Genomic DNA, 14,119 nt, shown 5'->3' with positions numbered 1-14,119 from the left:
ACAATATTAGATGAGTGTAACAAGGTTCTCCATGAGAACAAGGTCTTCTCTCTCTTTTAGATGTTTAAAAAATAATATAAAACCAGGATTTTGTTTGTTTCATTTTCAGTACAGAACTTTAATAGCATTGTATGCATTGGCACTCACTCACCAAACATATTTTCTTCTACATCATACCTAAGGTGTATAGATTGCACCATTTATAGGCTTGTATTCACTGTTGTCTTTTTTTTTTCTTTATATGGCAACAGTTAATGGTTGAAAGCAGTGGTGTGCTGGAGCGAGCTCTCACGGGCTCGCGAGAGCCGTTTGTTAAGTTTTTAAGAATTTTGGGAGCCGGTTGTTAAAGTAGGCCTCCACATGGCTACTTTAACAACTGACTCCCAAAATGTGGGCTTGGGCCCCCTCCTGAATTCCATTTTACTTTGCTGGCAGTGATGCTGGCCCCACCAGCCAAGTAAATAGACTGCTACTGCTCCCTGCTCCTTGTTTCTGACTCTGAGCATCAGGCTGGGACTTTTCATGCAAGCGCAAGAAGGTTCCATCATGCTGCTCAGAGCCAGAAACAAGCAGCAGAGAATGGTGGCAGTCCATTTATTGGCTGGTAGGGCTCGGCAAAGGTATGCCTAGCGGGCCCACACAAGGGAGGGGAGAGAGAGGCATGTATTTCCCTCCCCCCAAAAAATTTTCAGGGCCGGCTATGCCCGGAGAGAGAGCCCATTGTTACAAATTTACCAGCACACCCCTGGTTGAAAGATCAAAATCACCTGCACACTTAGGGATACACATATCCTCATACCTGCACAAATGATATCCAACTTTATTGGCATCTCATTTGTTTAGCTTCTTCATTCTTTTTAAATTAGAAGTTGAGATGCACAGAAACATGGAATACACTGGTGGATAAAGACTGCGTGGCTTATCTAGGTTGCCTATTCTCTCCTACTCCACTTATTTATTCAAACTTTTATACGGCAGATCCAAAAATCCTTTTCTGCGGTGTCCAACAAATAAACACTTAAACAATAATGATTGCATCATAGACTGTTACAAAACATTAACCCATAATCTATCAACTCAAAACCCACGCCAGGGTTTCAATGATAGCACACCAAACACACAAATCTTCAATCCATTTTTAAACTGGAAAAACCCCTTCTACTCCACATTGCAGTCGGGAGAGCATTCTACAGTTGTGGTGCTTTCATGGAAAATGCTCTCTCCTGATGCTGAGATAAGCAAACCTCTAACTCTGGGACAGTCAGCAAATCTAATTTATTAGATTTTATAATCTGCCTATTAACTGATTTTCTGGATGGATAACAATAGGACCTAGTTAATAAATTACATACAAGTACAAACTACAGCATCAACATACAATTTACATAAAATCAGCTTGTTACCCTGGGGCGGCCTAAAACATAATCCTGTAACTTAGGGGCCCCTTTTACTTAAGGGTTGACACATGGCAATGGGCTTAATACGCACCAATCTGGAACTATCACCAGCCCAATAACCAGCTGAGGGTGGCAGTTGGAAGTAGGTCAATTCAGGTAGTCAACCCCAGCAAAAGACAAGCTGCGACAGTAGTAAAGAAAGCAATGGAATTGTTAGTGATGATCTTAAGGTGGCCAAACAGGTAGAAGGCGGTTAGCTTAGCGGAGTTTTAAAAAGGTTTGGACGGCTTCCTAAAGGAAAAGTCCATAGACCGTTATTAAATGGACTTGGGGAAAATCCACTATTTCTGGGATAAGCAGTATAAAATGTTTTGTACATTTTGGGGATCTCGCCGGGTATTTGTGAACTGGATTGGCCACTGTTGGAAACAGGATGCTGGGCTCGATGGACCTTTGGTCTTGCCCAGAATGGCAATACTTATGTACTTATGTAGAAAAGGCAATGGTGAAAGCTAGAAAGATGCTTGAATGCATAGGGAGAGGAACAGCCAGTAGGAAAAAGGCCTACAATGAGAACCTATAGCCTCACTAAGTCACCTCACCAACCCACTCAAGTATGAACGCCCACCTTCTATAACTACTCTAATCACTCTCTTCCTTCTTCTCTTCCTTAATTGCTACACATTACGAACTGTATCTGATATCCTGAAATGACAATGTTAACAAATCTACGTAAGCCACATTGAGCCTGCAAATAGGTGGGGGAATGTGGGATACAAATGCAATAAATAAAATAAATAAATAAATCCTGTATAAGACTCCAGTGAGACCTCATTTAGAATATTGTGTACAATTCTGAAGACTGCACCTTCAAAAAGATATAAATGTGATGGAGTTGGTTCAGAGGGTGGCTACTAAAATGGTCAGTGGTCTTCATCATAAAGCATATGGGGACAGACTTAAAGATCTCAATATATATATATACTTTGGATGAAAGGCGGGAGAGGGGAAATATGATAGAGACATTTAAATACCTATGCAGTATAAATGCACAGGAGGTGAGTCTCTTTCAGCTGAAAGGAAGCTCTGGAACAAGGGGGCATAGGATGAAGGTGAAAGGTGATAGATTCAGAAGTACCGTATTTTTCGGACTATAAGACGCACCGGACCATAAGACGCACTTAGGTTTTAGAGGAGGGAAATAGGAAAAAAAAATTTTTCCTTTTTTCCCTCCTCTAAAACCTAGGTGCTCCGGTGCGTCTTGTCCGAGTTCGGGATCGCCCTCCCCTACTCACGTCATGCGATGTTCTCTGGTGGTCTAGTGATGTCGGGGCAGGAAAGAGCCCCCTCTTTCCTGCCCAGCGCGCTGCTCTCCGTCCTCCTGTATGCTGCCTGATGGTCTCGGCGAGATTCAAAATGACCGCCGAGACTTCAATTCTCGGCGGCCATTTTGAATCTCACCGAGACCGTCAGTCAAGCAGCATACAGGAAGACGGAGAGCAGCGCGCTGGGCAGGAAAGAGGGGGCTCTTTCCTGCCCCGACGTCACTAGACCACCAGAGAACATCGCGTGACGTGAGTAGGGGAGGGCGATCCCGAACTCGGGGGGAAGGCGATCCCGAAATCGGACCTCGCTACCTTCGGACTATAAGACGCACCCCCCATTTTCCTCCGAAATTTGGGGGGGAAAAAGTGCGTCTTATAGTCCGAAAAATACGGTAACCTGAGGAAATACTTCTTTACAGAAAGGATGGCGAATTCGTGGAATGGCTCCTGGTGGAAGAGGTGGAGATGAAAACAGTATCTGAATTCAAGAGAGCATGGGACAAGTACATAGGATCTCTAAGGGAGTGATAGGGAGAGTAGATGGCAAGGATGGGCAGACTGGATAGGCTATATATGGTCTTTAATAACCTTTGTTTTTCTGTTTCAATGAGTAACGCTGAAAAGAGTGAGGCTCCTTAAGACTCTATAATTTGAACATACCAATATGTTGCTTTCAGTATTGTTTTAACTACACGAAGTGAGAAAGCATAACTACCTCATCTTTTTCCATCTTTAGGCCAAATCATCATGACACCCATATAGAAATCTACCTACTTTATCTGTGTAGGAACACTTTACCACACATATTTTGACTCTGCTGTGCATAACAGTTAAAACCCTTTCTTAAAATATAAAACTTTGCTGGGCTAAACCACTGTGGAACTGAAGAAGCTATTAGTCTTATCTGTTCCCTTCTCCACTACTGCCAACTCCAGACTTCGCGCCTTCTGTCTCGCTGCACCCTACGCCTGGAATAAACTTCCTGAGCCCCTACGTCTTGCCCCTTCCTTGGCCACCTTTAAATCTAGACTGAAAGCCCACCTCTTTAACATTGCTTTTGACTCGTAACCACTTGTAACCACCTGCCTCCACCTACCCTCCTCCTTCCTGTACACAATAATTGATTTGATTTGCTTACTTTATTTTTTGTCTATTAGACTGTAAGCTCTTTGAGCAGGGACTGTCTTTCTTCTATGTTTGTGCAGCGCTGCGTATGCCTTGTAGCGCTATAGAAATGCTAAATAGTAGTAGTAGTAGTCTCTGTAAGAAAAAAAATAACGAAAAAAAAAACCCGAGCAGGTTGAGACCTAGGAGTGGGCTTGAAGGCTACCTACTCATTCTTGATGAAGGCATATTTGTTAATAGTCTCAATAACATCTTTGAAGACGATCTTGGAAGTTAAGGTATAGCCGTGGTGCACAATTGGGTCTCCATCTGGTCCATCCCAACAGTCAACTGCAAGACATGAGAAAGCAACAAATTAGGGTCACTTGCACAATTTTCACTCGGGGAGTTTAGAAACATTCATTTATTCAGTCGCAGTTATATCTGTCTTTCACATCACACGAATATACATGCACTGCAGTTTAGGTTAGACTAAGGCTACTCCATGAACAACTGGAAATTTCTCTTCTTGCCTCTATCAAGTTCAGTGCTGCAGAATATTTTCTTTTTCATACAGAACAGTTTACATTTCAATGCTTGAAGGTAATCTTGAAATATCCCCCGAGATTCAGCTGTCTAAAAACATTCACTTTATTGGCAAGGCTCAGTGAAGCAAATCGCAGCGCAAGCCGCTCCTGACGGATATTTAAAAGGAAAGAAAAGACTGGTGGAAGAAAAACAGGGCTGAAACTGTGAATGGAATTTCAGATCATAGGCTACCGTCTGAGCTGTAACGCCAGCATCCTGAAACTATACTTGAGGAGGCTAGCATGATCTGAAATGAAATGTTTGGCAACACAAGACAAGAAAGTGACCACAGCTGCCTCACTGGGTCCCTTTTCAGCTGATGACACAAGAGGAAAGCAGAAAAGAAAAGTGATTAGGATGTGATAGCCAGGGTTTTAGATTCGGAACTTGCCTGGGTATGTGGTACTGTTTTAAAATTACATTATAAAAGACACCCATGATATTTGCTATGCTGTTTTTCATGCTTCAAGTCATTTTAGCATGTGCAATGTAAAAAAAGAAAAATGTATAGTTTGTGCTGTAAAAGAAAAAATAGCACCTGTACCGGAAATGATTTTCAACAGTGACAATGTGGAAGAACTGAAAGAAATCTCGGTGAATCTGGAAGATGTTCTGAGCCAAACTGACAAGTTAAAGAGTGATAAATCACCTGGACCGGATGGCATACACCCCAAGGTACTGAAAGAACTCAAACATGAAATTGCCCATCTGTTGTTAGTTATCTCTAACCTGCTGTTAAAATCATCCATAGTACCTGAAGATTGGATGGTGGCCAATGTGATGCCAATTTTTTAAATGGGTTCTAGGGATGATCCTGGAAATTATAAACCGGTAAACCTGATGTCTGTGTTAAAAGAATTTAACCAATTATACTCACGAATCCCCAAAGGATCAAGCAAGTATAATCACAAACAGACAGTCTGTGTCGGGCAAAATAGTGGACACTATTATAAAGAATAAAATTGCAGAACACGTAGACAAACATAGTTTAATGAGACAGAGTCAGCATGGGTTCAGCCGAGGGAAGTCTTGCCTCACCAATTTGCTTCATTTCTTTGAAGGTGCAAATAAACATGTGGATAAAGATGAGCTAGTTGATGTAGGGTATCTGGATTTTCAGAAAGCTTTTGACAAAGTTCCTCATGAGAGACTCCTGAGAAAATTAAAAAGTCATAAGATAGGACACAATGTCCTTCTGTGGATTAGGAATTGGTTCTTGGACAGAAAACTAAGTGTAGGGTTAAATGGCCATTTTTCTCAATGGATTAGGGGGGAATAGTAGAGTGCCGCAGGGATCTGTACTGGGACCAGCGCTATTTAAAATATTTATAAATGATCTGGAAATTGGAATGATGAGTGAGGTGATTAAATTTGAAGTTGACGCAAAACTATTCAACACAAGAGGATTGTGAAAAATTACAGGAAGACCTTAGGAACCTGGAAGACTGGGTACCCAAATGGCAGATTAAGTTTAATGTAGACAAATGCAAAGTGATGAACATTGGGAAGAATAATCTGAATCATAGTTACCTGATGCTAGGGTCCACCTTAGGAGTCAGCACTCAAGAAAAAAATATCTAGGTGTCATTGTAGACAATACGCTGAAAAAAGCAAACAGGATGCTAGGAATTATTAGGAAAGGGATGCAAATTAAGACAAAGAATATTATAATGCATCTGTATCGCTCCGTGATGCGACCTCACCTTGAGTATTGTGTTCAATTCTGGTCACCGTATCTCAAAAAAAGATATAGTGGACTTAGAAAAGGTTCAAAGAACAGTGACCAAAATAATAAAGGAGATGGAACTCCTCCGATATGAGGAAAGGATAAAGAGTTTAGGGCTCTTCAGCTTGTAAAAGAGATGACTGGGGGGGGGGGGGGGGGGGGGGATATGATCGAGGTTTATAAAATTCTGAGTTTTGTAGAACATGTAGAAGTGAATCGATTTTTCATTCTTTGAAAAAGAACAAAGACCAAGGGACACTCGATGAAAAGTATTTTCACTCAAAGAGTAGTTAAGCTCTGGAACTCGCTGCTGGGGGATGTGGCAACAGTGGTTAGTGTACCCTGGAGGAAAAGTCCATAATCTGTTATTGAGATGAACATGGGGGAAGCCACTGCTTGCCCCAGGATTTGTAGCATGGAATGTTGCTTCTAATTCTGGTTCTGCCAGGTACTTGTGACCTGGATTGGTCACTCTTGGAAGCAGGATACTGATGGACCACTGGTCTGATCAGTATGGCTATTCTTATGTTAAAACAAATGAATGAATAAAACAAAACAAAAAAAAGACACACTTCTTTCTGCCTCTAAGTGTCAGGAAGGAAATCTGGCATTCTGTCACATGCTGCCAGATTTGATGAGCTGTGTCCCATGTGGCCCCCTCCCCATCCTAACATACATTTCATATGCAACTACAATGTGACAGAAAGGTTCTCAGCAGAGAGGGGAGGGGGAGGGAAAAAAAGTAAGGAGTGGCTGATAGAAATATCTACAAAACTATAGTACGGGAATTCAAGAATTGAAGGACACCATTCCAAGTTCAACCATCCAAAATGTTTTATCATCAGCAAATGGTACTACTGCAACAAGTAGCAAACATGGATTATAGAACCCAGATCAGAAGCATATCGCTGTTCCATGTTAAATGGTTTCAAATATTTTGAGCATTTCGAATCAGACATACCTCTGCCTGATTTAGGCACCATGGAACCCAGGGAAGATAATAACTTGTGACATTAGACCAAGTGAATCAAATTTCTGCCAATCCATTCATAAGCCGTGACATATCCTATATAATAATTTGCACCTCCAATGTTCCATGGCTGGCTGTCTGGGTTCGTAACATCTCCTGATGTCAGCCAGCCTCCAGCGTTCCATTCCCCCTCATTGTCCCGCCCTCGCGTCAAGACGTAATGACGTCAGAGGGCGGAATAGTGAGAGGGAAGTGAACGCTGGAGGCGAGCTGACGTCAGGAAGGATGTTACGAACGGAACGGAAGCCAGCGCCAGTCAGCCAGCCAGAGAACGTTCAGGTACAAATCGAGGGGAGGAGAGAATCGCTGGACATCGAGGGGAGGGAGGGAAGGAGGGAGGGGAATGGAAGGGGAGGGGAGGAGAACTGATGGACATGGATGGGAGGACAGTAGAGGAGAGAATCGAGGGACATGGATGGGAGGGCAGGGAAGGGGAGAAACGCTGGACATGGAGGGGAGGGGATGGGAGGAAAGAATCGCTGGACATGGAGGGGAGGGCAGGGGTGAGAGAGAAAAAAAAAAGCTTACATGACGGCCTTCCTAGAGCCCGTTTCATTGTTGAGAAAACGGGCATGGTTCCACTAGTACCTTAATAGAGCACTATAAGATGACTCTTGAGAATGAGAAATGTTGGCTTTATGCAGGATTAGAAATTGGCTTCAAAATTGCGGTGGAGGGTTCCATTTGTTGGTCCAGTTCTAGCTTTCCTCCAATTCACCCTCCTCGTAAAAGTAGGGGGGGTAGAGTAAGCAGTATAGGTGAGTGCCATGTTGCAATTTGCAGATTCAGCTCCTGCACCATGGGTGGAGGACACTGTGGAGGGCAGAGCCCCACAGAGCTTGTGCAAGATTTCCCTTTTATCTATTAAAATGCACTGTAATTGGGATATTTTAAGAGGAAAATTGGGGGGGGGGGGGGAGGTATTTTTTTTAATTTTGAAACAAATCAGAGGAAGATTCCTCTCAAAGAACAGAGCTAGCAAACTTACTGATTCAGGCAACCCAAAAGTTAAAGCTTTACTAAGTAGGTTTTATCACCAGAAAGCTTCTTTATTTCTATATATGTTCATTAGTGGTCCCAAACCACATTCAGTAGAGGGATTAAGAAAATTCCCTCTACTGAATGCACTTAAATGCTCCTGTTTGTTGTTCTACTTACAACTCGTCATTCTAAACCAGCAAAACAGGAATCTCTTGCTAAAGGCTCCTAAAAAGAAGCAACTGAGTCAAAAAGACCATCTTTGGCCAACCCATTATTTTGTGAGGGCGATTATCATAATATCCTACTGAAGACAAATAACTCTGATCCTTTTGAGAACATCTTCATACTCATGACTAAAGATTGAGCACAGGTCATTCCTTATCAAAACATTAAGGGCCCGATATCAGTCCTGCTGACCAGGTCATACCCAGAAAATACTGGTGAAAATCCAGACTGCCTCAGCATTATCCTGGTAAATGCCAAGACGACCCAGGGGTGAAGTCTGGGAAGAGCTGGCAGTTATCCAATTAGCAGCAATATTCAAGATTTTATTTTATTATTTTTAAACCACTTATAGACCACACAATCTCAACAGTTCTAGGCATATTACACAAGTAACATATACAATTTCTAAAAACTACACATTGCATACAATTAGGACAACAAATAGGCCAATTTTATCTAGGTTCCAGTTTGACTATCACCTATACACAGCAGTGGCGTAGCTACGTGGGGCCTGAGGGGGCCTGGGCCCCCGTAGATTTCAGTCAGGACGCCCCTCCCGGCGAACCCGCCACCGCCTACCTTCTGTTTTGCTGGCGGGGGACCCCACTCCCCGCCAGCCGACGTCCTCTCCGACCGTTCTGCTGCAGAGAAAAGTCTTCTTCCTTGCATGCTGACGTAGGACGTCAGACTCAGAGAACAGAACAGAACAGAACAGAACTGTTCTCTGAGTCTGACGTCCTGCACGATGTCAGCATGCAAGGAAGAAGACTTTTCTCTGCAGGAGAACGGTCGGAGAGGACGTCGGCTGGCGGGGAGTGGGGTCCCCCGCCAGCAAAACGGAAGGTAGGCGGCGGCGGGGGAGGGTTCGCGGCGGGAGGGGGGTCGGCAGAGACGGGGGGGTGACAATGGCGGGGGGAGGGGGCGGCGGCGGGGGGCTAAAATGTGCCCCCTCCCCTCGAGCTCTGGACCCCCCTCCCACGGAAGGCTGGCTACGCCCCTGATACACAGATCAATGCCAGTGGCCACTGAGTATCTGGATATTCAGTGCCAATATCTGGGCACAACCTGGCACAATGCCCAGGTATGCAGAGCCATGGGCTGATTATTACTCCCAATGATTTTATCATTCTATAATCATGTGCATCTTAATGCCACACTTAAGAAGTCTGACAGATCACCCTACCATCTTACCTTCCACACAGCGGCAGCCTGCCTGAAGCACCCAGGCATACATGTCTACTCTGGACTGTGACATCAGCTGGTCACCCATCAAGTATGTGTTATGGGAAGATGAAATGTAATAGTTACTCAGTGGAAGAGTCATATCCTGGTTGACCTGGTAGTGTTCTGGGTTAAAAATATCTCCCGCTGGACTTCGTGTGTAGTTCGTAAACCCTATGGGGAAGCAAGTGTATTCTAGGTTAACATTTACTTGAAGATCTATCTTCTTCTACTAACAACACTTGAAATTAAGTCAAACATATTATCAAATTATTCCAGTATGAAAGGTTATTATCTGCCATCTGGTTGTTGAACTTTACTAACACAGTTACTACTACTTATCATTTCTATAGCGCTACTAGACGTACACAGCGCTGTACACTGAACATGTAAGAGACAGTCCCTGCTCGACAGAGCTTACAATCTAATCAAGACAGACAAACAGAACAAATAAGGGATAAGGGAATTACATAAATTGTGAATTATAAAACAGACATAGGAGTGGAGGAGTGGCCTAGTGGGTAGGGTGGTGGACTTTGGTCCTGGGGAACTGAGGAAGTGAGTTCGATTCCCGGCACAGGCAGCTCCTTGTGACTCTGGGCAAATCACTTAACCCTCCATTGCCCACCGCATTGAGCCTGCCATGAGTGGGAAAGCGCGGGGTACAAATGTAACAAAAAAAAAACAAAGAACAATTGAATACGAGTTAGGCGTTAAAAGCAGCTTAAAAAAGGAGGGCTTTGAGCCATGATTTAAAGATAGCCAGAGCTGCAGCTTGACATACTGACTCGGGATGTCTATTTCAGGTGTATGGTACAGCAAGGTCAAAGGAATAGAGTATGGAGTTAGCAGTGGAAGAGAAGGGTGCATATATGAAAGATTTACCCGATGAATGGAGATCCCGGGGAGGAGTGTAGGGAGACAGGGAGAGATAAGAGTGGAGAGGTACTGAGGAGCTGCAGAGTGAATGCAATTGTAAGTCAAAAAGAGGAGTATGAATTGTATGCAAAAATGGATAGGGAGCCACTGAAGTGACTTGAGGAGAGGGCTAACATGAGCATAGCGACACTGGTGGAATATAAGTTGTGCAGCAGAGTTTTGAACAGATTGAAAGGGAGAAAGATGGCTTAGTGAGAGACCTCCAAGAAGCAATTTGCAGTAGTCTATGCGTGAGGTGATAAGAGTGTGGATAAGGGTTTTGGTAGTGTACTCAGAAAGGAAGGAACAAATTTTGGTGATGTTAAAGAGAATGAAACAACAAGCCCTCTTACCTGAAGATTGAACACAGGTTATGAAAACATTAAGGGGCCAATATTCAGTCAGAATTATCTGGGTGGGAGTGGCTCTTGGATATGTGCAGAAAAAGAGAGAGTGGAGTCAAAGATGACCCCAAGGATACGAGCTGATGAGATGGAGGATGAGATTGTCATCCACAGAGATAGAGAATGGGGGAAGAGGAGAGATGGGTTTAAGCAGGGCCGCCGAGAGGGGGGGACAGGGAAGACAAAAGTCCCTGGGCCCGGGCCTCCGGGGGGGGGGGGGGGGGGGAGGCGGTGCCGCCGCTGCAGTGTGGCCCGCCCGCCTCGCTCCGGAACTAACCTTAAGTCTCCTTCTTTCACTTCGCGCAAACAGCAGCAGGGCAGGCCACTCCTTCCTTCCGTGTTCCGCCTTCGCCTGACGTAACGTCCGCGAGGCCGGGGCACGGAAGGAAGGAGGAGAGGTCTGCCCTGCTGCTGTTTGCGCGAAGTGAAAGAAGGAGGCTTAAGGTTAGTTCCGGGCCCGGTAGCGGGTGGAGGGGGGCCCGGCGACTTCAGGTGGGCGGCGACCTCGGGTGGGGGGGGGGGGGGGTCCGGGGGTGGCCTTGTCCCGGGCCCGGCCCCAGCGGCCCTGGGTTTAGGGGGAAAGATAAGAAGCTCAGTCTTGGCCATGTTTAGTTTCAGATGGCGGTGAGACATCCAGGCAGCAATGTCAAACATGTAGGCTGAGACTTGGGCCTGGATTCCTGCTTAAATTTCTGGTGTGGAGAGGTAGATCTGGGAGTCATCAGCATAAAGGTGATACTGAAAACCATGGGAAGAGATCAGAGCACCAAGGGAAGAAGTATAGATGGAGTAAAAAGAGGTCCCAAGACAGAGTCCTGAGATATATCAATTGATAAGTAGGATAGAAGTGGAGGAGGATACACCACAGCATACATTAAAAGTACGATGGGAGAGATAAGAAGAAAACCACGGAAGAAAAAAGCCGTGAAATCCATGTGAGAACAGCATATCAAGGACTAGGTGGTGATCAACAGTGTCAAAAGCAGCAGATAGATCAAGAAGGATGAGGATAGACTAGAGACCTTTGGATCTGGCCAGGAACATGTCATTTGTGACTTTAGCAAGGGCTGTTTCAGTTGAAGATAGAGGGCAAAAGCCAGATTGAAGTGGATCAAGAATAGCTTGAGATGAAAGAAAGTCAAGACAATGGCAGTGAGCAGCATGTTCAAGTATCTTGGATAGGAAAGGGAGAAGGAAGATGGTGCAATAGATGGATGGGCAGGTAGGGTTCAATGAAGGTTTTTTGATTAAGGCATCAGAAACAGTTACAGTGGAACATTAAAGACTGAGGATATGACAGATAGAAGGAATGACAGTAGGAGAGAGAGTGCTGAGTAACATAGTAAATGACGACAGATAAAGACCTGCACGGTCCATCCGGTCTGCCCAACAAGATAGAGAGGAATAGGATCAGAGGAACAGGTAGTCAGTTTGGAGAAGTAAAGAAAATTTGCAGTTTCCTCTTCAGTGATTTCAGAAAAGGAGGAAGTTCGTAGATAATAGAACACTTCAGCTCTTAGGAAAGGCTCAGCGGAGGAATCCCCACCCAAGTTTACCTTAACTCTAAAAGGAAAGAAAAACAATTGGGAGTGAAGAACTAGAAAAATCACTGAATAGTAAGATCAATTTAAAATGTTGATATTGCTTCTTTGATTGGCATCTAGCATATCACTGCAGCACAGCAGGATGAAATGCCACAGTACAACACAGGGGCGTAGCCAGACACTCAATTTTGGGTGGGCCTGGGCCCAAGATGGGTGGGCAGAAGAACCTTGCCGCATCCTACAGGTGATTTAGTCTCTCCTTCGCTCACCTGCATGCCATATGGTCTCTCAAACATCCCCCTCCCCCATACCTTTTAAATAGCAGATTTTCACAGGCAGCGAGCAGCAACTAATACACACTGCTCATGTTGGCCCCACAGCCTTCCCTCTGATGCAACTTCCTGTTTCTGCATAGGCGGGAATACGTCAGAGGGAAGGCTGTGGGGCCGGTGCGAGCAGTATGTATCAGTCGCTGCTTACTGCAGGTGAAGATCTGCTATTTACAAGGTCTGCAGGAGGGACAGATGTTGGGAGTTTTCAGCTGGTGGGGCTTGGGAATCCCTACCAGACACATCATAGGTGTGCTGCTACTGGGTGGGCCTGAACCCAAAGTGGTTGGTCCTGGGCCCATCCAGGCCCACCCTTGGCTACGCCACTGGTACAACAGGCTACTCAGTTGTACGATACTGAGGGTATTTTCTTTTTCTATCAGTTCCCAGCTGCCATCAGAATGGAGCTCCAGTAAATAAGTTCACGCTTTCTAACATGTTATCCCTTGCTGGTCTGTTTTATATTTCCCTCTAAAATTTCTCCCTGGTTAGTGACTGGGGAGATCTTTTTCAGTACACGCATTAAGGTCTCCAGCTATGGAATGGCTTACTCTCAAGCAAAATGTTCTCCAGCAGCAGGGTACAACATACTTTTGTTTGCCCAGCTTAGTTTTCAAATTAACGTAATAGGTTCGAAGTATAATAGATGACAGCAGATGAGGACCAATTTGCCATCCCATTCTGCACCACTAGGGAACTCGGTTTGATTCCCACTGTGGCTCCTTGGGATCCTGGGCAAATGACTTTACCCTTCTTTGCCCCAGGTCCAATACTTAGATTGTGAGCCCACTAGGGCCCCTTTTAACCGTGTTGGTTTAGACATCTTCCCTCCTTGGTCCTCTACCATTCTGAGTAGATAACTATACAATTTCTTCTACCTACGCCAACATCCAGGCCTCCTCCCCCACCATGGAGTTCACAGAACCTCTCAGAGGGGCCCTTTTACAAATGCGGGCTGAAAACTGGTCTGTGGTAGTGTAGACACGTGTTTTGGGCGCACGCAGAATCGTTTTTCAGTGCACCTGTAAAAAATGCCTTTTTAAAATTTTTGCCGAAAATGGACATGTGGCAAAATGAACATTGCCGCTTGTCCATTTTGGGTCTGAGACCTTACCGCCAGCCACTGACCTAGCGGTAATTACCTAAGCACGCCCAATACACGGGTCTGAAAAGAAAAATTATTTTTCAAGACTCGTGTATCGGACGTGCACCAAAAATGTAATTACCACAAGAGCCACACGGTAGCCAGGCGGTAACTCCATTTTGGCACGCGTTGGGCGAATGTAGACGCTTACGCGGCTTAGTAAAAGGGCCCAAGAGTTATTTG

The 14,119-nt window shown here is 44.8% G+C and overlaps 1 protein-coding gene across 1 annotated transcript in view; it reads right to left on the bottom strand.

Moving 5' to 3' along the window:
* Positions 1 to 14,119, bottom strand: part of PLCH2 (phospholipase C eta 2) — a 727,403-nt gene that overhangs the window by 108,512 nt on the left and 604,772 nt on the right. The window contains exons 8-9 of the mRNA XM_030185738.1: positions 9,568 to 9,771; positions 4,057 to 4,177 (exon numbers count right to left, since the gene is read on the bottom strand). Coding sequence (XP_030041598.1) covers positions 4,057 to 4,177; positions 9,568 to 9,771 — 325 coding nt within the window. The remainder of the gene's footprint in view (positions 1 to 4,056; positions 4,178 to 9,567; positions 9,772 to 14,119) is intronic.

This window comes from Microcaecilia unicolor, chromosome 13 (genome assembly GCF_901765095.1).
Source record: "Microcaecilia unicolor chromosome 13, aMicUni1.1, whole genome shotgun sequence".
NCBI classification, from domain to species: Eukaryota; Metazoa; Chordata; class Amphibia; order Gymnophiona; family Siphonopidae; genus Microcaecilia; species Microcaecilia unicolor.
This window is presented reverse-complemented; position numbering and strand designations above follow the sequence as displayed.